Source organism: Oncorhynchus masou, unplaced genomic scaffold (assembly GCF_036934945.1).
Source record: "Oncorhynchus masou masou isolate Uvic2021 unplaced genomic scaffold, UVic_Omas_1.1 unplaced_scaffold_3255, whole genome shotgun sequence".
In the NCBI taxonomy this organism is placed as follows: Eukaryota; Metazoa; Chordata; class Actinopteri; order Salmoniformes; family Salmonidae; genus Oncorhynchus; species Oncorhynchus masou.
Window position 1 is genome coordinate 1 of NW_027009669.1, and position 23,888 is coordinate 23,888.

The 23,888-nt window shown below is 47.2% G+C and overlaps 1 protein-coding gene across 1 annotated transcript; it reads right to left on the reverse strand.

Annotated features, from left to right (window-relative positions):
- Positions 1–368: 368 nt before the first annotated feature.
- On the reverse strand, positions 369–22,964 carry LOC135534322 (presenilin-1-like; the record flags this gene model as incomplete). Its single annotated transcript, XM_064961358.1, is given in 9 exon segments — positions 369–487; positions 10,733–10,912; positions 11,245–11,349; positions 16,846–16,944; positions 19,621–19,841; positions 20,949–21,016; positions 21,978–22,119; positions 22,700–22,908; positions 22,911–22,964. Coding segments are annotated over 9 exon segments (1,197 nt in total), but the record flags the coding sequence as incomplete, so codon positions are not given.
- Between the last annotated feature and the right edge of the window lie 924 nt (positions 22,965–23,888).

The window sequence follows — 23,888 nt, forward strand, 5'->3', positions numbered from 1 at the left end:
GGACAGACAGAGACAGAGCGGACAGACAGAGACAGAGAGAGAGCGGACAGACAGAGACAGAGAGAGAGCGGACAGACAGAAACAGAGGGAGCAGCCAGACAGAGAGAGAGCAGCCAGACAGAGACAGAGAGAGCAGCCAGACAGAGACAGAGAGAGGACAGACAGACAGAGACAGTGAGAGAGCGGACAGACAGAGACAGAGGGAGCAGCCAGACAGAGAGAGAGCAGCCAGACAGAGAAGCCAAACAGAGACAGAGAGAGAGCAGCCAGACAGAGAGAGAGCAGCCAGCCAGAGAGAAAGCAGAGTGAGGGAATGTAACAGACCATCATGAAGAACAAGAGAATATAATGAGTAGCTGTGTACTCACGATGAGTATGGCAACGAAGCTGGCCAGGGTGGTGTTCCAGTCTCCACTAGCTGCAGCAGAGGCCTTCCCCACCAGCATGCTGTAGAAGATGAAGTCTCCTAGACCCAGCTTCACTCCCCCTGGGAAACACAACCATGTTACACCCCACTGATCCTAACTCTATCCGCAACTGTTACAACACGTTCACGTTCACCGGACCCGGTAACCCTGACCCGGTACACTGACTCGGTAACCCTGACCCGGTAACCCAGACCCGGTAACCCAGACCCGGTAACCCTGTAACCCTAACCCTGACCCGGTAACCCTGACTCGGTAACCCTGTAACCCTAACCCTGACCCGGTAACCCTGACTCGGTAACCCTGACTCTGTAACCCTGTAACCCTAACCCTGACCCGGTAACCTAGACTCGGTAACCCTAACCCTGACCCGGTAACCCTGACCCGGTAACCCAGACCCGGTAACCCTGACCCGGTAACCCAGACCCGGTAACCCTGACCCGGTAACCCTGTAAACTTAACACTGACCCGGTAACCCTGACCCGGTAACCCTGACCCGGTAACCCTAATCCTGACCCGGTAACCCTGACCCGGTAACCCTGACCCGGTAACCCTAATCCTGACCCAGTAACCCTGACTCGGTGACCCTGTAACCCTAACCCTGACCCGGTAACCCTGTAACCCTAACCCTGACCCGGTAACCCTGACCCGGTAACCCTGACTCGGTAACCCTGACCCGGTAACCCTGTAACCCGGTAACCCTAACCCGGTAACCCAGACCCGGTAACCCTAACCCTGTAACCCTGACCCGGTAACCCTGTAACCCTAAAACCCTGACTCGGTAACCCTGACCCGGTAACCCTGTAACCCTGACCGGTAACCCTGTAACCCTGACTCGGTAACCCCGACCCGGTAACCCAGACCCGGTAACCCTGACCGGGTAACCCTGACCCGGTAACCCAGACCCGGTAACCCTGTAACCCTAACCCTGTAACCCTGACCAGGTAACCCTGACTCGGTAACCCTGACCCGGTAACCCTAACCCGGTAACCCTGTAACCCTAACCCTGTAACCCTGAAACCCTGACCAGGTAACCCTGACTCGGTAACCCTGACCCGGTAACCCTAACCCGGTAACCCTGTAACCCTGAAACCCTGACCAGGTAACCCTGACTCGGTAACCCTGACCCTGTAACCCTAACCCGGTAACCCTGACACTGTAACCCGGTAACCCTGACCCGGTAACCCTAACCCGGTAACCCTGACACTGTAACCCTAACCCTGCAACCCGGTAACCCTAACCCTGTAACCAAGACCCTGTAACCCTGACCCTGTAACCTGGTAACTCTAACCCTGTAACCCTGACCCTGTAACCCTGACCCTGTAACCTGGTAACCCTAACCCTGTTACCCTATAACCCTGTTACCCTATAGCCCTGACCGGTAACCCTATAGCCATGTTACCCTATTACCCTATAACCCTGTTACCCTATAAACCTGTTACCCTGTAGCCCTGTTACCCTATAACCCTGTTACCCTGTAGCCCTGTTACCCTATAACCCTGTTACCCTATTACCCTATAACCCTGTTACCCTATAACCCTGTTACCCTATTACCCTATAGCCCTGTTACCCTATTACCCTATAACCCTGTTACCCTGTAACCCTGTTACCCTATAACCCTGTTACCCTGACCCTATAGCCCTGTTACCCTATTACCCTATAACCCTGTTACCCTGTAACCCTGTTACCCTGTAGCCCTGTAACCCTGACCCGGTAACCCTGTTACCCTATAACCCTGTAACCCTATAAACCTGTTACCCTATAACCCTGTTACCCTGTAACCGTTACCCTATAACCCTGTTACCCTATAACCCTGTTACCCTGTAGCCCTGTTACCCTATAACCCTGTTACCCTATTACCCTATAACCCTGTTACCCTATAACCCTGTTACCCTATAGCCATGTTACCCTATAACCCTGTTACCCTGTAACCGTTACCCTATAACCCTGTTACCCTGTTACCCTATAACCCTGTTACCCTGTTACCCTATAACCCTATAACCCTGTTACCCTATAACCCTGTTACCCTATTACCCTATAACCCTGTTACCCTATAACCCTATAACCCTGTTACCCTGACCCTATAACCCTGTTACCCTATAACCCTGTTACCCTATAACCCTGTTACCCTGTTACCCTGTTACCCTGTTACCCTGTTACCCTATAACCCTGTTACCCTGTTACCCTGTTACCCTATAACCCTGTTACCCTATAACCATGTTACCCTATAACCCTATAACCCTGTTACCCTATAACCCTGTTACCCTATTACCCTATAACCCTGTTACCCTGTTACCCTATAACCCTGTTACCCTATAACCCTATAGCCCTGTTACCCTATAACCCTGTTACCCTGTAACCGTTACCCTATAACCCTGTTACCCTATAACCCTGTTACCCTATAACCCTGTTACCCTATAACCCTGTTACCCTATAACCCTGTTACCCTATTACCCTATAACCCTGTTACCCTATAACCCTATAACCCTGTTACCCTGACCCTATAACCCTGTTACCCTATAACCCTGTTACCCTATAACCCTGTTACCCTATAACCCTGTTACCCTATTACCCTATAACCCTGTTACCCTGACCCTATAACCCTGTTACCCTGTAGCCCTGTTACCCTATTACCCTATAACCCTGTTACCCTATAACCCTGTTACCCTATAACCCTGTTACCCTATAACCCTGTTACCCTATTACCCTATAACCCTGTTACCCTATTACCCTATAACCCTGTTACCCTATTACCCTATAACCCTGTTACCCTGCTACCCTATTACCCTATAACCCTGTTACCCTATAGCCCTGTTACCCTGTTACCCTGTTACCCTATAACCCTGTTACCCTATAACCCTGTTACCCTATAACCCTGTTACCCTATTACCCTATAACCCTGTTACCCTGTTACCCTGTAGCCCTGTTACCCTATTACCCTATAACCCTATTACCCTATAACCCTGTTACCCTATAACCCTGTTACCCTGTAGCCCTGTTACCCTACAACCCTGTTACCCTATAACCCTGTTACCCTACAACCCTGTTACCCTGTTACCCTATAACCCTATAACCCTGTAACCCTATAACCCTGTTACCCTATTACCCTGTTACCCTATTACCCTATTACCCTGTTACCCTACAACCCTGTTACCCTGTTACCCTATAACCCTATAACCCTGTTACCCTATAACCCTGTTACCCTGACCCTATAACCCTGTTACCCTATAACCCTGACCATATAACCATGTTACCCTGTAACCCTATAACCCTGTTACCCTAATTCAACCCTGTAACCAATTAGACCTCATATCCCAGTCTGCATTGGCCCCTCCTTCACACCCCCTGGGAAACACAGGACCAGTCTGCATTGGCCCTCCTTCACACCCCCTGGGAAACACAGGACCAGTCTGCATTGGCCCTCCTTCACACCCCCTGGGAAACACAGGACCAGTCTGCATTGGACCCTCCTTCACACCCCCTGGGAAACACAGGACAAGTCTGCATTGGCCCTCCTTCACACCCCCTGGGAAACACAGGACCAGTCTGCATTGGCCCTCCTTCACACCCCTGGGAAACACAGGACCAGTCTGCATTGGCCCTCCTTCACACCCCCTGGGAAACACAGGACCAGTCTGCATTGGCCCTCCTTCACACCCCTGGGAAACACAGGACCAGTCTGCATTGGCCCTCCTTCACACCCCCTGGGAAACACAGGACAAGTCTGCATTGGCCCTCCTTCACACCCCTGGGAAACACAGGACCAGTCTGCATTGGCCCTCCTTCACACCCTGGGAAACACAGGACCAGTCTGCATTGGCCCTCCTTCACACCCCCTGGGAAACACAGGACCAGTCTGCATTGGCCCTCCTTCACACCGCTGGGAAACACAGGACCAGTCTGCATTGGCCCTCCTTCACACCCCTGGGAAACACAGGACCAGTCTGCATTGGCCCTCCTTCACACCCCTGGGAAACACAGGACCAGTCTGCATTGGCCCTCCTTCACACCCCTGGGAAACACAGGACCAGTCTGCATTGGCCCTCCTTCACACCCCCTGGGAAACACAGGACCAGTCTGCATTGGCCCTCCTTCACACCCCCTGGGAAACACAGGACCAGTCTGCATTGGCCCTCCTTCACACCCCCTGGGAAACACAGGACAAGTCTGCATTGGCCCCTCCTTCACACCCCTGGGAAACACAGGACAAGTCTGCATTGGCCCCTCCTGCACACCCCCTGGGAAACACAGGACCAGTCTGCATTGGCCCTCCTTCACACCCCCTGGGAAACACAGGACCAGTCTGCATTGGCCCTCCTTCACACCCCCTGGGAAACACAGGACCAGTCTGCATTGGCCCTCCTTCACACCCCTGGGAAACACAGGACCAGTCTGCATTGGCCCTCCTTCACACCCCCTGGGAAACACAGGACCAGTCTGCATTGGCCCTCCTTCACACCCCTGGGAAACACAGGACAAGTCTGCATTGGCCCCTCCTTCACACCCCCTGGGAAACACAGGACCAGTCTGCATTGGCCCTCCTTCACACCCCTGGGAAACACAGGACCAGTCTGCATTGGCCCTCCTTCACACCCCCTGGGAAACACAGGACCAGTCTGCATTGGCCCCTCCTTCACACCCCCTGGGAAACACAGGACCAGTCTGCATTGGCCCACCTTCACACCCCTGGGAAACACAGGACCAGTCTGCATTGGCCCTCCTTCACACCCCCTGGGAAACACAGGACCAGTCTGCATTGGCCCTCCTTCACACCCCTGGGAAACACAGGACCAGTCTGCATTGGCCCTCCTTCACACCCCCTGGGAAACACAGGACCAGTCTGCATTGGCCCTCCTTCACACCCCCTGGGAAACACAGGACCAGTCTGCATTGGCCCTCCTTCACACCCCCTGGGAAACACAGGACCAGTCTGCATTGGCCCTCCTTCACACCCCCTGGGAAACACAGGACCAGTCTGCATTGGCCCTCCTTCACACCCCCTGGGAAACACAGGACCAGTCTGCATTGGCCCTCCTTCACACCCCCTGGGAAACACAGGACCAGTCTGCATTGGCCCTCCTTCACACCCCCTGGGAAACACAGGACCAGCCTGCATTGGCCCTCCTTCACACCCCCTGGGAAACACAGGACCAGCCTGCATTGGCCCTCCTTCACACCCCCTGGGAAACACAGGACCAGTCTGCATTGGCCCTCCTTCACACCCCCTGGGAAACACAGGACCAGTCTGCATTGGCCCTCCTTCACACCCCCTGGGAAACACAGGACCAGTCTGCATTGGCCCTCCTTCACACCCCTGGGAAACACAGGACCAGCCTGCATTGGCCCTCCTTCACACCCCCTGGGAAACACAGGACCAGTCTGCATTGGCCCTCCTTCACACCCCTGGGAAACACAGGACCAGTCTGCATTGGCCCTCCTTCACACCCCCTGGGAAACACAGGACCAGTCTGCATTGGCCCTCCTTCACACCGCTGGGAAACACAGGACCAGTCTGCATTGGCCCTCCTTCACACCCCTGGGAAACACAGGACCAGTCTGCATTGGCCCTCCTTCACACCCCTGGGAAACACAGGACCAGTCTGCATTGGCCCTCCTTCACACCCCCTGGGAAACACAGGACCAGTCTGCATTGGCCCTCCTTCACACCCCCTGGGAAACACAGGACCAGTCTGCATTGGCCCTCCTTCACACCCCTGGGAAACACAGGACCAGTCTGCATTGACCCTCCTTCACACCCCTGGGAAACACAGGACCAGTCTGCATTGGCCCTCCTTCACACCCCCTGGGAAACACAGGACCAGTCTGCATTGGCCCTCCTTCACACCCCTGGGAAACACAGGACCAGTCTGCATTGGCCCTCCTTCACACCCCTGGGAAACACAGGACCAGTCTGCATTGGCCCTCCTTCACACCCCCTGGGAAACACAGGACCAGCCTGCATTGGCCCTCCTTCACACCCCCTGGGAAACACAGGACCAGCCTGCATTGGCCCTCCTTCACACCCCCTGGGAAACACAGGACCAGTCTGCATTGGCCCTCCTTCACACCCCCTGGGAAACACAGGACCAGTCTGCATTGGCCCTCCTTCACACCCCCTGGGAAACACAGGACCAGTCTGCATTGGCCCTCCTTCACACCCCCTGGGAAACACAGGACCAGCCTGCATTGGCCCTCCTTCACACCCCTGGGAAACACAGGACCAGTCTGCATTGGCCCTCCTTCACACCCCTGGGAAACACAGGACCAGTCTGCATTGGCCCTCCTTCACACCCCTGGGAAACACAGGACCAGTCTGCATTGGCCCTCCTTCACACCCCCTGGGAAACACAGGACCAGTCTGCATTGGACCCTCCTTCACACCCCCTGGGAAACACAGGACCAGTCTGCATTGGCCCTCCTTCACACCCCCTGGGAAACACAGGACCAGTCTGCATTGGACCCTCCTTCACACCCCCTGGGAAACACAGGACCAGTCTGCATTGGCCCTCCTTCACACCCCCTGGGAAACACAGGACCAGTCTGCATTGGCCCTCCTTCACACCCCCTGGGAAACACAGGACCAGTCTGCATTGAACACTGGATGACAGATTCTTGTTCAATCGTGTCCGTCGTGATGACGGATTCAAATTCTTTTTGCTGGCAGAACCCCTGTGTAAACATGGCTGTTTCACACGGGGGACCACAGGATGCCACAATATCCTAAAACATTCACAGCACCTTAGACACACAAAGCCTTCAGAAAATGTTTCCACTTTTTGTTATTGTTACCGCCTGAATTAAAAATTGGATTCAATTGAGATTGTTTTGTCACTGATCTACACACAATGCCCCATAATGTCAAAGTGGAATTATGTTTTTAGAAATGTGTACTAATGAAATTCAAAATGAAAAGCTGATATGTCTTGAATACATTTTTCAACCCCTTTGTCATGGCCTAAATAAGTTCAGGAGAAACATTTTGCAAGTCACATAAATTGCATAGACTCACTCTGTGTGCAATAATAGTGTTTAACATGATTTTTGGAGGACGACCTCATCTCTGTACCCCACACGTACAATTATCTGTAAGTTCCCTCAGTCGAGCAGTGAATAAAAAAAAAAACAGAGTCAACCACAAAGACCAGTGAGGTTTTCCAATGCCTCGCATAGAAGGGCACCTATTGGTAGATGGGTAAAAAATAAAATAAGCAGACATTGAATATCCCTTTGAGCATGGTGAAGTTATTAATTACACTTTGGATGGTGTATCAATACACCCAGTCACTACAAAGATACAGGCGTCTTTCCTAACTCAGTTGCCAGAGAGGAAGGAAACCGCTCAGGGATTTCACCATGAGGTCAATGGTGACTTTAAAACAGTTACAGAGTTTAATGGCTGTGATAGGAGAGAACTGAGGATGGATCTACAACATTGTAGTTACTCCACAATACTAACCTAAATGACAGAGTGAACAGAAGGAAGCTTGTACAGAATAAAAAATATTCCAAAACATGCATCCTGTTTCCAGCAAGTCACTAAAGTAAAACTGCAAATAATGTGGCAAAGCAATTCACTTATTATGTTTGGGGCAAATCCAATACAAACACATTACTGAGTACCACTCTCCATATTTCCAAGCATAGCGGTGGCTGCATCATGTTAGGGGTATGCTTGTAATCCTTCAGGAGTTTTTCAGGATAAAAAGAAAACGGAGCCAAGTACAGGTAAACTCATAGGGGAAAACCTGGTTCAATTTGCTTTCCACCAGGCACAGAGATGAATTCACCTTTCATCAGGACAATAGCCTAAAACACAAGGCCAAATCTTGTGTTTTGGCGGTTGGTTGTCTAGCAAAAAAAAACATTTTTTTGTCTAGCAATGATCAACAATGATCAACAATGGTTGTCTAGCAACGATCAACAACTAATTTGAAGAATTTTTTTAGAGAATAAAATGTGCAAATGTTGCACAATCCAGGTGTGGAAAGCTCTTAGAGACTCACCCAGAAAGGCTTACAGCTGTAAACACTGCCAAAGGTGATTCTAACAAGTATTGCTTGAATACTTATGTAATCAAGTTAGTGTTTTATTTTTCATATATATTTCTTTACAAAAAAGGTTAGAATTTTTCTTCCACTTTGATATGAGTATTTTGTGTAGATCGTTGACCAAAAAAAAATTACAATACAGAAATATAAAGTCCAGGGTATGAATACTTTCTGAAGGTACTGTACGTGCTGTTGATTGGCTACAGCCTAGCGTTCAACACCACAGTGCCCGCCCAGCTCATCACTAAGCTAAGGACCCTGAACATCTCCCTCTGCAAATGGATCCTGGACTTTAACGGGCTGCCCCCAGGTGGTGAGGAAGGCAACAACACATTCACCACGCTGATCCTCAACACGGGGGCCCCTCAGGGTTGCGTGTTTAGTCCCCTCCTGTACTCCCTGTTCACCCACGACCGAGTGGCCATGCACAACTTGTTGACGACACAACGGTGGTTGGCTTGATCACCGACGACGATGAGGGAGGTGGTCAGTGGAAGTGTAGTGCCAGGACAACAACCTCTCCTTCAACATCAGCAAGACAAAGTTGTTTGTGGACTACAGGAAATGGAGGTATGAGCGCCCCCCCGATCCACATCGACAAGGCTGTAGTGGAGCGGGTCTAGAGCTTCAAGTTCCTCGGTGTCCACATCACTAATGAATTAACATGGTCTACACACACCGAAACACAGTCATGGAGAAGGCACGACAACGCCTCTTCCCCGTCAGGAGGCTGAAAAGGTTTGGCCCTCAGATCCTCAAAACGTTCTACAGCTGCACCATTGAGAGCATCTTGACTGGCTGCATCACCGCCTGGTATGACGGCAACTTGTCATCCAACTGCGAGGCGCTCCAGAGGGTAGTGCCCAGTACATCACTGGGGTTGAGAGCTCTCTGCATTCCAGGACCGCTATACCTGGAGGTGTCAGATGAAGGCCCTAAAAGAAGACTACAGACACCGAAGTCATAGTGCCGATGCACCGAGTCTGGAACCAACAGGACCCTGAACACCTTCCACCACCAAGCCATCAGACTACTGAAGAGTTAACCAATAGGACCCTGAACACCTTCCACCACCAAGCCATCAGACTACTGAAGAGTTAACCAATAGGACCCTAAACACTTTCCACCACCAAGCCATAAGACTGCTGAAGAGTTAACCAATAGGACCCTAAACACTTTCCACCACCAAGCCATAAGACTGCTGAAGAGTTAAGCAATAGCTACCTGGACTGACTGATAAAGAGTTAACCAATAGCTACCTGGACCAATAGCTACCTGGACCAATAGCTACCTGGACCAATAGCTACCTGGACTGACTGATAAAGAGTTAACCAAAAGCTACCTGGACCAATAGCTACCTGGACCAATAGCTACCTGGACCAATAGCTACCTGGACTGACTGATAAAGAGTTAACCAATAGCTACCTGGACTGACTGATAAAGAGTTAACCAATAGCTACCTGGACCAATAGCTACCTGGACCAATAGCTACCTGGACCAATAGCGACCTGGACCAATAGCTACCTGGACCAATAGCTACCTGGACCAATAGCTACCTGGACCAATAGCTACCTGGACCAATAGCTACCTGGACCAATAGCTACCTGGACCAATAGACGCAGTTATCATTACTCATATGTGTATTTATTCCTTGTGTTATAGAAAAATATATATATATTCTTTTCTCTGCAATGTTGGGAAGGGCGTAAGTAAGCATTTTGTTGCTTACTAACAGTTTACATTTTTCCCCAACATGTTGAGTTGAATAACATGTAGGTTGAGCTATTAAAGGACTGGTGAACTTCAGAGCTGTAAAGATTTTACACTTTGGTTAAAAAGGCAAGTAGAAACACATACTAGTAGTCGTCATGGCTCCTGCTGGAGAGTCCACACGTTCCGGGCGATGTGAAACCACGTTGTCATGACGCTGGCTTCTTCTCTGGCGAGCTCTCATTGGCTATTGCTGATGACCGTTCTCAAAGCTTGTCGTTGCACTTCTCACACTTCAACAGCATCGCAGATTTTGTGCCGGTCATTTTAATTTATTTTTTAATTTATTATTATTATTTTTTACATATCAGGACATCGGACTGCTCAAAGGTGGGACCGGTAGTCCTCAGATTGCGTCTCTGGCCCGCTCACATTAAACGAGCGTTGGTAACGGCCGTGCGCTCCGATTAGGAAACGACATGGCGATTGTTTTAACGAAACGTGACAAATACAATTGTATTTAGTATTGCTGTTCAGGTCTGTACTCACTCTCCTCGTCATCATCGTCCATTACGGGTGGTCTGGCAGAGGGGAGTTGTTGGATCTCCCGTCGGGTCTCGTCTGTGGACTGAAGTGGTCCCAGCTGATGCTCCTGATGCCCCATCCAGTTAGGGGTGAACCCTCCGTCATCCTCCGGGGGGCTGAGAGGGGCCGGGCCTAGAGCTAGGGCTGCGGGGGTGGGGGGGAGCATGGAGAAGTCAAATATTATACATGAGGGGGCGGTGAGGCCAGGGCTAGATAGAGCTGCTGCAGGGGCAGGAGAGAAGAATTCAGATATTCTTAAAAAACACTGGGGATGCCATAAAAAGAGGCATGTTTTGGTGTTCAATTGTGGCCCAGAGATGGAGGGGCTGTTGACGGGAGGGTAGAAAATAATTATAATATTACAAAAACGCTGAAGAAAAGAATCATAATTTTTTGGGTGCAAGCGAGGCCAGGGCCTAAAGGAGGCTAAAGGAGAAGGTCGAGAGGAATTGAAACACCAGACACTACAGACTCACATTGACTCTCAACCTGAGTGATGGGGGCCTCTGTTGAGTTCTTCCTGGTCATTGGTCTGTGTCCGAGGCCAGTGTCTGCCATGTTGACGAGCCACACCATGGTCGCTGGGAATGGAGGGATAGGATGGTACAGTAGACATTACATTACTCGGCAGCTATGGGCATTCATGTTTAAGGCAAGCAACAACAACATCTTAACTGTATACCAGAATCACTGCCTGTCTGAAAGCATGTGCTAGCTAGTGAAAACATATAGCATAGATAATACTAACAGGCAAGACATGAGTTTCCAATCAATACAATATCCATCAACATATCATAATACCATATCCTAATACCATATCCATCACCATATCATAATACCATATCCATCAACATATCATAATACCATATCCTAATACCATATCATAATACCATATCATAATACCATATCCATCAACATATCATAATACCATATCCATCAACATATCATAATACCATATCATCAACATATCATAATACCATATCCTAATACCATATCATAATACCATATCATAATACCATATCCATCAACATATCATAATACCATATCCATCAACATATCATAATACCATATCATCAACATATCATAATACCATATCCATCAACATATCATAATACCATATCATAATACCATATATTCAGAAGGTGAATTCACCAATTTGTAAGTCGCTCTGGATAAGAGCGTCTGCTAAATGACTTAAATGTAAATGTAAATATCCATCAACATATCATAATACCATATCATAATACCATATCCTAATACCATATCCTAATACCATATCCTAATACCATATCATCAACATATCATAATACCATATCCTAATACCATATCCATCAACATATCCTAATACCATATCCTAATACCATATCCATCAACATATCATAATACCATATCATAATACCATATCCTAATACCATATCCATCAACATATCATAATACCATATCATAATACCATATCCATCAACATATCATAATACCATATCCTAATACCATATCCTAATACCATATCCTAATACCATATCATCAACATATCAAAATACCATATCCATCAACATATCATAATACCATATCATCAACATATCATAATACCATATCCATCAACATATCATAATACCATATCATCAACATATCATAATACCATATCCATCAACATATCATAATACCATATCATAATACCATATCCATCAACATATCATAATACCATATCCTAATACCATATCCTAATACCATATCATAATACCATATCCTAATACCATATCATAATACCATATCATAATACCATATCATAATAACATATCCTAATACCATATCCATCAACATATCCTAATACCATATCCTAATACCATATCCATCAACATATCCTAAAACCATATCATAATACCATATCCTAATACCATATCCATCAACATATCATAATACCATATCCATCAACATATCATAATACCATATCCATCAACATATCATAATACCATATCCTAATACCATATCATAATACCATATCATAATACCATATCCTAATATCATATCATAATACCATATCCATCAACATATCCTAATACCATATCCTAATACCATATCCTAATACCATATCATAATACCATATCATAATACCATATCCATCAACATATCATAATACCATATCCATCAACATATCATAATACCATATCCTAATACCATATCCTAATACCATATCATAATACCATATCCATCAACATATCATAATACCATATCCTAATACCATATCATAATACCATATCCTAATACCATATCCTAATACCATATCCATCAACATATCATAATACCATATCCTAATACCATATCCTAATACCATATCCTAATACCATATCCATCAACATATCATAATACCATATCCATCAACATATCATAATACCATATCCATCAACATATCATAATACCATATCCTAATACCATATCATAATACCATATCATAATACCATATCATAATAACATATCCTAATACCATATCATAATACCATATCCATCAACATACCATAATACCATATCATAATACCATATCCATCAACATATCATAATACCATATCCATCAACATATCATAATACCATATCCTAATACCATATCATAATACCATATCCATCAACATATCATAATACCATATCCTAATACCATATCATAATACCATATCCATCAACATATCATAATACCATATCCATCAACATATCATAATACCATATCCTAATACCATATCATAATACCATATCATAATACCATATTATAATACCATATCCATCAACATATCATAATACCATATCCTAATACCATATCATAATACCATAATACCATATCCATCATATCATAATACCATATCCATCAACATATCATAATACCATATCCATCAACATATCATAATACCATATCCTAATACCATATCATAATACCATATCATAATACCATATCATAATACCATATCCATCAACATATCATAATACCATATCCTAATACCATAATACCATATCCATCAACATATCATAATACCATATCCATCAACATATCCTAATACCATATCCTAATACCATATCATAATACCATATCCATCAACCCGCTAACTAGCTAGCCATTTCACATCGGTTACACCAGCCTAATCTCGGGAGTTGATAGGCTTGAAGTCATAAACAGCTTCTGGCAAACGCAGTAAAGTGCTGTTTGAATGAAAGCGTACGAGCCTGCTGCTGCCTACCATCACTCAGACTGCTCTATCAAATCAGACTTAATTATAACATAATAACACACACAAATATGAGCCTTTGGTCAAATCCGCAAGACGTTTATTCTTTCAGTGAAATACGGAAACATGACCACTATCGAACTGGACCTGTCACCTGGGCCGGTGGCGGGTTTTCCAGTCCTTTGTGGGCTCCACCTCAATCTTCCTGTGGTCCATCTTCAATTTCTCAGAGATCATTTCCCTCACTTTGTCCTCAGACTCCATCCAGGTCTCATGTGGAGATTCTGCAGTTCCATCCACAACCATGTTGTTCCGCCTTGATTGTCCCTCGAGATAATCTGATTTCTCCGCCATTGTTATCATGGATTCACACACAGAACTGATGTCCTCTCTCAATGACTGACAGATTGCTGTCATCTTGCCTGTTCTCCTGTTTCAACTCGTCTAACTGACCCTGGGAGAACAGCTGTTCTCCTGTTTCAACTCGTCTAACTGACCCTGGGAGAACTGCTGTTCTCCTGTTTCAACTCGTCTAACTGACCCTGGGAGAACTGCTGTTCTCCTGTTTCAACTCGTCTAACTGACCCTGGGAGAACTGCAGACTGTTCTTCAGGTCCTGGACCTCTCTGGTCAGGACGCCCATTCTTTTATTAGTTGAATCCAGCAGTATTTGGACAAAACACTAATTTTCTTATTTTTGAAACAACTGCTTGGAGAAATATTTTTGTGTTCTCCTGTGACAGAGAGAGACACCACTGTCCTCAATGGCACTCCCACCGGCTTTAGTCTTTGTCATGGTAGCTAGCAGCATAGGCTACGCTGTTACTCCTCACAGTTCCAGACAGGGCAGGTCATAGGATACATTGTTATTTTTCAAATCAGCAGGGATCTGGACAGCCACAAACCCGGAACAATCCACGGTCCCGGCCACAATAAACCTGTCACAGGCTGCTGCGTTCAAGGCTACGCCAAAAATCTCCTCAGACCCGGCCTTGGTCGGCATGATCACTGGACAGAGTATCCCCAGCAACTGATGCCAACGGCGTCACGGGATCCAAACTAAAATGTTAGCTAGCTAATAAGAAACTTTCCAACACACTTTTATAAACAACAAAAAACTTTCCAAAACAACAAACCGAGCTCTCCTGACAAACAGCCCCATGTTTCCTCCGCCAAATTCTACAGTTGGCACAATGCAGTTGTGCAGGTAGCATTCTCTTGGAATCCGTCAAACCCAGATTCGTCCGTAGGACTGCCAGATGGTGAAGCCTGATTCATCACTCCAGAGAACGCATTTTCACTGCTTCAGAGTCCAATGGCGGCGAGCTTTACACCACTCCAGCCGACGCTTGGCATTGAGCGTAGTGATCTTAGGCTTGTGTGCGGCTCCTCAGCCATGGAAAACCAATTCGTGAAGCTCCCGACTAACAGTTATTGTACTAGCGTTGCTTCCAGAGGAAGTTTGTAACTCAGTAGTGAGTTTTGCAACCGAGGACAGACGATATTTATGCACTACTCACTTCGGCGCTCGGCGGTTCCTTCCACTTCGCGGATGAGCCGTTGTTGCTCCTAGAAGTTTATACTTTACAATAACAGCACTTACAGTTGACCACTCTCGCAGGGCAGAAATTGGATATACTAACTTGTTGGAAAGGTGACATCCTATGACGATGCTACATTGAAAGTCACTGAGTTCTCAGTGACGGCCATTCTACTGCCAATGTTTGTCCATGGAGATTGCATGGCTGTGTGTCAGCAACGGGTGTGGCCGAAATAGCAGAATTCACTCATTTGAAGGGTGTCCACATACTTTTGTATATATAGTGCACTCCATAAATGTTTTTAAACTGGAACCGGGTGGGGATCTTCAGACGACTCGTGAGCAAAACTACTCACATGTACGTTTTAGTGAGGGTCTCACCTTTCCACAGAGGGGTCATGTTAGAGTGGAGGCCAAATTGTTCGGATGCTACAGACAGAAGGTGGCAGGAGAGGCTGTACAAACTACCAGCAACAGTGTGTGAAAACCTTGTGAAGACTTACAGAAAACATTTGACCTCTGTCATTGCCAACAAAGGGTGTATTGAGATAAACTTTTGTTATTGACCAAATAATTATTTTCCACCATCATTTGCAAATAAATTCATAAAAAATCCTTCAATGTGATTTTCTGGATTTTTTTCCCCTCGTTTTGTCTGTCATAGTTGAAGTGTACTTATGATGAAAATTACAGGCCTCTCTCATCTTTTTAAGTGGGAGAACTTGCACAATTGGTGGCTGACTTAATACTTGTTTGCCCCACTGTGGCAGAAGAGGCTGTACAAACTTCAGACGAGTCTTGTGACGCTTTTGTGGGGGTCGTAGAGCAAAACGGAGAACGCCATCGTGTTTGTGAGGGTGATCTTTCCATAATAGTTTGTAGGCCAAACCGTTTGTGAGATCCCGAAAATCACATTTCACCGCAGATGTAGGAAGGGCGACATTAAACTGACAGGGATTTCTTTATGATGCTAATAAAGTTTCTTCGGGGGGCTCGAACATCGACTCATGGATCGTGTGTGTGTGTCATTCAGAGGGTGAAGTGGCAAGACAAAATATATAAGTGCCTTTGAACGGGGCATGGTAGTAGGTGCCAGGCACGCTGGTTCTGTCAAGAACTGCAACGCTGCTGGGGTTTTCCACACAGCCGTTTCCTGTGTGTATCAACAACGGTCCACCACCCAAAGGACATCCAGCCAAACTAACACAATCATAGCTTTCACCTGGTCAGTCTACGCCGTGGAAACACCAGAGTGTTCCTAATGTTTTGTCCACTCGGTGTATATGTAATACAGGTTACAGGTGTTGATGTACGAGGGGTGACGTGCGTCTTACAGGAGTAGATGAGAGCAGGGAAGATGGGTTCGTTCCTCTCCTGGGCTGTCTCCACTAGGATACGTAGAGGACCTTTGGGGCAGAGCACCGCTAGGAGATCTATGGAGGGAGAAACAGGGGTCGTATTCATTAGGGCACCTCTAGCAGATCTATGGAGGGAGAAACAGGGGTCGTATTCATTAGGGCACCTCTAGCAGATCTATGGAGGGAGAAACAGGGGTCGTATTCATTAGGGCACTGCTAGGAGGGTCGTATTCATTAGGGCACCTCTAGCAGATCTATGGAGGGAGAAACAGGGGTCGTATTCATTAGGGCACCTCGTGGCAAAATGTTTTGTAACAGAAAATGTAAACAGGCATTTGTTATTGTACAGTTCAGATAACACACTGAAACAAGGAGAAGCTTTCTTCCGTTTGGTGCCTAATGAATATGACGCAGAGCTTTGAGTCAGGATAGAATAGTGTTGGAGACAGAACAGAGGGTGCTTTGAGAGAGAGAGACCAAGTAGAAATATTTCATCTGAGTTAAAGAATGTCTGAGATTGACTGGGTGTATTAAACTCTTTATCAACACCGACTAAAGGGAGAACACAGATGGAATCAGGACAAATAGTGTTGGACCCAAAACGCAAGGCTCTTTGGGACCGAGATCAAGTCAAAATATTTAATCTGATTTAAAGATATTTCTGGGTGGGTGAAAACTCTGACCACCAGCGCTGTTACCCCCACCAAACCAAACCTAAAAACAGACCACTGTTACCCCCACCAAACCAAACCTAAAAACGGACCACTGTTACCCCCACCAAACCAAACCTACCCCACCAAACCAAAAAACGGACCACTGTTACCCCCACCAAACCAAACCTAAAAACAGACCACTGTTACCCCACCAAACCAAACCTAAAAACGGACCACTGTTACCCCCACCAAACCAAACCTAAAAACGGACCACTGTTACCCCCACCAAACCAAACCTAAAAACGGACCACTGTTACCCCCACCAAACCAAACCTAAAAACGGACCACTGTTACCCCCACCAAACCAAACCTAAAAACGGACCACTGTTACCCCACCAAACCAAACCTAAAAACAGACCACTGTTACCCCACCAAACCAAACCTAAAAACAGACCACTGTTACCCCACCAAACCAAACCTAAAAACGGACCACTGTTACCCCCACCAAACCAAACCTAAAAACAGACCACTGTTACCCCACCAAACCAAACCTAAAAACAGACCACTGTTACCCCCACCAAACCAAACCTAAAAACAGACCACTGTTACCCCCACCAAACCAAACCTAAAAACGGACCACTGTTACCCCACCAAACCAAACCTAAAAAAAACGGACCACTGTTACCCCCACCAAACCAAACCTAAAAACGGACCACTGTTACCCCACCAAACCAAACCTAAAAACAGACCACTGTTACCCCCACCAAACCAAACCTAAAAACAGGCCACTGTTACCCCCACCAAACCAAACCTAAAAACAGACCACTGTTACCCCCACCAAACCAAACCTAAAAACAGACCACTGTTACCCCCACCAAACCAAACCTAAAAACAGACCACTGTTACCCCCACCAAAACCAAACGAACCACTGTTACCCCCACCAAACCTAAACGGACCACTGTTACCCCCAATAAACTAAACCTAAACAGACCACTGTTACCCCCACCAAAACCAAACGAACCACTGTTACCCCCACCAAACCTAAACGGACCACTGTTACCCTCAACAAACCAAACCTAAACGGACCACTGTTACTTACCCCCACCAACCCAAAACAGACCACAGTTACCCCCACCAACCCAAAACAGACCACAGTTACCCCCACCAACCCAAAACAGATCACTGTTACCCCACCAAACCAAACCTAAACGGACCACTGTTACTTACCCCCACCAACCCAAAACAGACCACAGTTACCCCCACCAACCCAAAACAGACCACAGTTACCCCCACCAACCCAAAACAGATCACTGTTACCCCCACCAAACCTAAACCGACCACTGTTCTACCTCAAGCTAAACACTTTTAGGTTAAATAAATCTACAATTACCACTATTCTGTCGTGGCCATTATTCTCCGACAGTGGTTGTGTCCCAACTGGCCCCCTATTCCCTATATAGTGCACTACTTTTGACCAGAACCCTATGGTGTCTGGTCAGAAGTAGTGCACTTGATAGGGAATAGGGGGCCATTTGGGAGAACGCTTCGGGAAGGGGCAGCTTTAAGAGGAAATCTGGTCCTATCTAAGGTTGTCTAAATTAAGAATGTCTTAACCTCAGCTGTCATGACTCTCTCTGCCCCCCACCTACTTCCTGTCTCAGATGGGTGTTTCCTGTTTGTCGACCAGTCAGATCCTTCCTCTCAACAACAACAACGGTCAGGAAATCTAGGTGCTGCCCTGAGTCTCGTCTGAAGAGGACTTGAGATCGATAGAGAGCAGTAAAACAAATAGAGCAACTAGAGAGATAGGTCATCTTCACAAAGAGAAACATGGGAGGGGATGTGTCCCTATCTCCTTTGTCCTGAAGTGTACACTCATTCACTACATTCCACAAGTCTAAAACTATTGTATCGGTAGAGGCATGGGCTACAGGGAGTTTCCACCATGTTTCTTAGACCAGTCTTTTCCTTTCGAGTCAAAGAAGGGAAGTGAACAAGTGGACACTTTGGGCAGAAGGAGAGATAATTGGGGCCGTAGCTACAGTCTCACAGTGACAGACCCGTATACAAGCCAAAGACTCAAGCCGGAAGTCTCACCATAGACAGATATAACGGCCAGGATGAGCCAGGCGGTCCACTCAGGAAGGTACTTGATGAAGACCAGAGCCATGAGAGCAGAGATCATGATGAGGTAGGCCTGCTGCAGGCGGAGAGGACCCTTCCAGTGGATACAGATCATCCCTACCACCCCGAAGTTCCAGACGATCACAGCCAAGGTGATCCAGTCCATCGCCACGTTGTACGTCTTGAACACTTCTCTGGGGGAGGACAAGAGTGAGCCTGTTACGTTTAGGAGGACAGAGGACAGAGGGCGGCAGGGTAGCCTAGTGGTTAGAGTGTAGAGGTGGCAGGTAGCCTAGTGGTTAGAGTGTAGAGGAGGCAGGGTGGCCTAGTGGTTAGAGTGTAGAGTCGGCAGGGTAGCCTAGTGGTTAGAGTGTAGAGTCGGCAGGGTAGCCTAGTGGTTAGAGTGTAGAGTCGGCAGGGTAGCCTAGTGGTTAGAGTGTAGAGTCGGCAGGGTAGCCTAGTGGTTAGAGTGTAGAGGAGGCAGGGTAGCCTGGTGGTTAGAGTGTAGAGGCGGCAGGGTAGCCTAGTGGTTAGAGTGTAGAGGAGGTAGGGTAGCCTAGTGGTTAGAGTGTAGAGGAGGCAGGTAACCTAGTGGTTAGAGTGTAGAGTCGTCAGGGTAGCCTAGTGGTTAGAGTGTAGAGGAGGCAGGGTAGCCTAGTGGTTAGAGTGTAGAGGTGGCAGGGTAGCCTAGTGGTTAGAGTGTAGAGGTGGCAGGGTAGCCTAGTGGTTAGAGTGTAGAGGCGGCAGGGTAGCCTAGTGGTTAGAGTGTAGAGGAGGCAGGGTAGCCTAGTGGTTAGAGTGTAGAGTCGGCAGGGTAGCCTAGTGGTTAGAGTGTAGAGGAGGCAGGTAACCTAGTGGTTAGAGTGTAGAGTCGTCAGGGTAGCCTAGTGGTTAGAGTGTAGAGGTGGCAGGTAGCCTAGTGGTTAGAGTGTAGAGGAGGCAGGGTAGCCTAGTGGTTAGAGTGTAGAGGTAGCCTAGTGGTTAGAGTGTAGAGGTAGCCTAGTGGTTAGAGTGTAGAGGTGGCAGGGTAGCATAGTGGTTAGAGCGTTGGACTAGTAACCGAAAGGTTGCAAGTTCAAATCCCAGAGCTGACAAGTTAAAAATCTGTTGTTCTGCCCCTGAACAGGCAGAAAATAAGAATTTGTTCTTAACTGACTAGCCTAGTTAAATAAAGGTAAAAAAATAAATAATAATCTGCCCAGTCACACTCTTACACAGCAGATTTACCGATGACTTGAAATATATATGTGATTGAAAAGAGAGAGAGAGAATAAGATATGGAAGGGAATGAAGGGACTCACTTGAGATATATGAAGGAGAAGAAGAACAGGAGAAGTAGAGAGGAGAGGAACAGCCAGCCTTGGATCACCTGAAGGGACACACAGAGATCAATAACAGCCAACTGTCTGTATTACATGCTCGGCATGTCACTGTATCTAGACACACACAGCAGAGGACAGGGTAAGAGATGCTACAGGGATGAGTGATACCAGGCTTGTGTTCATCAGCCAACAAGCGGAAGAAAACAGACTGAAAAAGGGACGACTTCCTGGACTTGTCCAGGAAGTTAAACGTTATGATACGTTGGTTGCAAACTGATTTACTTTGTGTGCCCTAATGAATACGACCCTAATGGCATTGTTAGAGCAACATATCTTACCCTGCAGCATCTCTTACCCTGTTGCAGCATCTCTTACCCTGTTGCAGCATCTCTTACCCTGTAGCATCTCTTACCCTGTAGCATCTCTTACCCTGTTGCAGCATCTCTTACCCTGTTGCAGCATCTCTTACCCTGCAGCATCTCTTACCCTGTTGCAGCATCTCTTACCCTGTTGCAGCATCTCTTACCCTGTAGCATCTCTTACCCTGTAGCATCTCTTACCCTGCAGCATCTCTTACCCTGTAGCATCTCTTACCCTGTAGCATATCTTACCCTGCAGCATATCTTACCCTGCAGCATCTCTTACCCTGTAGCATCTCTTACCCTGCAGCATCTCTTACCCTGCAGCATCTCTTACCCTGCATCATCTCTTACCCTGTAACATCTCTTACCCTGTAGCAGCATCTCTTACCCTGTAGCATCTCTTACCCTGTAGCATCTCTTACCCTGCAGCATCTCTTACCCTGTAGCATCTCTTACCCTGTAGCATCTCTTACCCTGTAGCATCTCTTACCCTGCAGCATCTCTTACCCTGTAGCATCTCTTACCCTGTAGCAGCATCTCTTACCCTGTAGCATCTCTTACCCTGTAGCATCTCTTACCCTGTAGCATCTCTTACCCTGTAGCATCTCTTACCCTGCAGCATCTCTTACCCTGTAGCATCTCTTACCCTGTAGCAGCGGTACTTGTATAGCAGCACCAGCACCATGGTCATGACTATGATGACACTGATCATGATGGTGGCGTTGAGGACTGAGTTGAGGGCTCGCTGCCCTATTGTGTCTGTGTCCTCTGGGAATGGGGTGTATATCCTGGAAAACACATCACATGTCAGACAGGTATCAACATCCTGGACAACAGAAGATTGGACTCATCACATTGGACTCATCACATTAGATCATTTCAGAATATGTTAGTGTCAGACAACCATCAGAAATACTCAAACACCATCCTTTGTGAATCCTCACTTTGCTGCTATTGTTATTATAATAATATTGTCTGTGTTTCTCCAGCTGCTTGATTATCTTGTCTATTTCTCCAGCTGCTTGATTATCTTGTCTGTTTTTCCAGCTGCTTGATTATCTTGTCTGTTTTTCTCCAGCTGCTTGATTATCTTGTCTGAACAGCCCATAGGTAAACAAACTGAACAATGTATCTTCTTCGTTAGCAGGCCAGCCACATTTCCTGTACTTTCTGTTAGTAAATACTGTAGATGTATGCTGATATTTCATCATCAAGGTGTTGTGTGTCGCATTATCGCCATCTAGTGGCTATGCTAGTCAACTGCATCAACAACCCTAACCCTGGGGACAACACGAAGCCTCGTCTCAGGGTTCCAACAACCCTAACCCCAGAGACAACCTGGGTCGCCAGAACGTCGTCGGTACTTACAGCCTCTGTCCATCGTTCTGGGTGTAGAAGCTGACGGACTTGATGGTTGCCACGACGACCACCATGCAGAGCGTGACAGGGACGAACAGCATGATGACGTGTTTGGCCCCGTACTTCAGCGTCAGCTCCTCATCTTCGTCTTCCTCACTCTCTACCACCTGGGGGTGCGTTGTGGGGGAGCCTGTCCGTTCTGTTCCGCCCCCACCCCCTCCACCCTGGACCGCACCCCCGTCACCCCAGGCTCAGGGTGCTGGTTCTGGGGACAACATGAAGGTTGGTACTGGAGTCTCAGTCACCTGGAGGAGGAACAGAAGGGGACATAAATACACACCTCTAGGGTCAGTCTGCAGAACAAGGAAACATTTACATTATAGTCATTTAACAGACTCTCTGATCCAGAGCCACTACAGTAGTGAGTCATTTAACAGACTCTCTGATCCAGAGTCACTTACAGTAGTGAGTCATTTAACAGACTCTCTGATCCAGAGCCACTACAGTAGTGAGTCATTTAGCAGACTCTGATCCAGAGCCACTACAGTAGCGAGCCATTTAACAGACTCTCTGATCCAGAGCCACTACAGTAGTGAGTCATTTAACAGACTCTCTGATCCAGAGCCACTACAGTAGCGAGTCATTTAGCAGACTCTCTGATCCAGAGCCACTACAGTAGTGAGTCATTTAACAGACTCTCTGATGCAGAGCCACTACAGTAGCGAGTCATTTAGCAGACTCTGATCCAGAGCCACTACAGTAGTGAGTCATTTAACAGACTCTGTTAAAGAGTGGGTGGGGGTTAGGGGTTAGGGGTAGAGGTTAGGGTTAGGGGTTAGGGTTAGTGGTAGAGATTAAGGTTAGGGGTTAGTGATAGGGGTTAGGGGTGGTGGTTAGGGGTGGTGGTTAGGGGTGGGGGTTAGGGGTAGGGGTTAGGGGTAGGGGTTAGGGGTGGGGGTTAGGCTAGTGGTAGGGGTGGGGGTTAGGGGTGGGGGGTTAGGGGTGGGGTTAGGGTTAGGGTTAGGGGTTAGGGTTGGTGTTAGGGGTTGGTGTTAGGGGTTAGGGGTGGGGTTAGGGGTTAGGGTTGGGGTTAGGGTTGCGGTTAGGGTTGGGGTTAGGGGTGGGGTTAGGGGTTAGGGTTGGGGTTAGGGGTTAGGGTTGGTGTTAGGGGTTAGGGGTGGGGTTAGGGTTGGGGTTA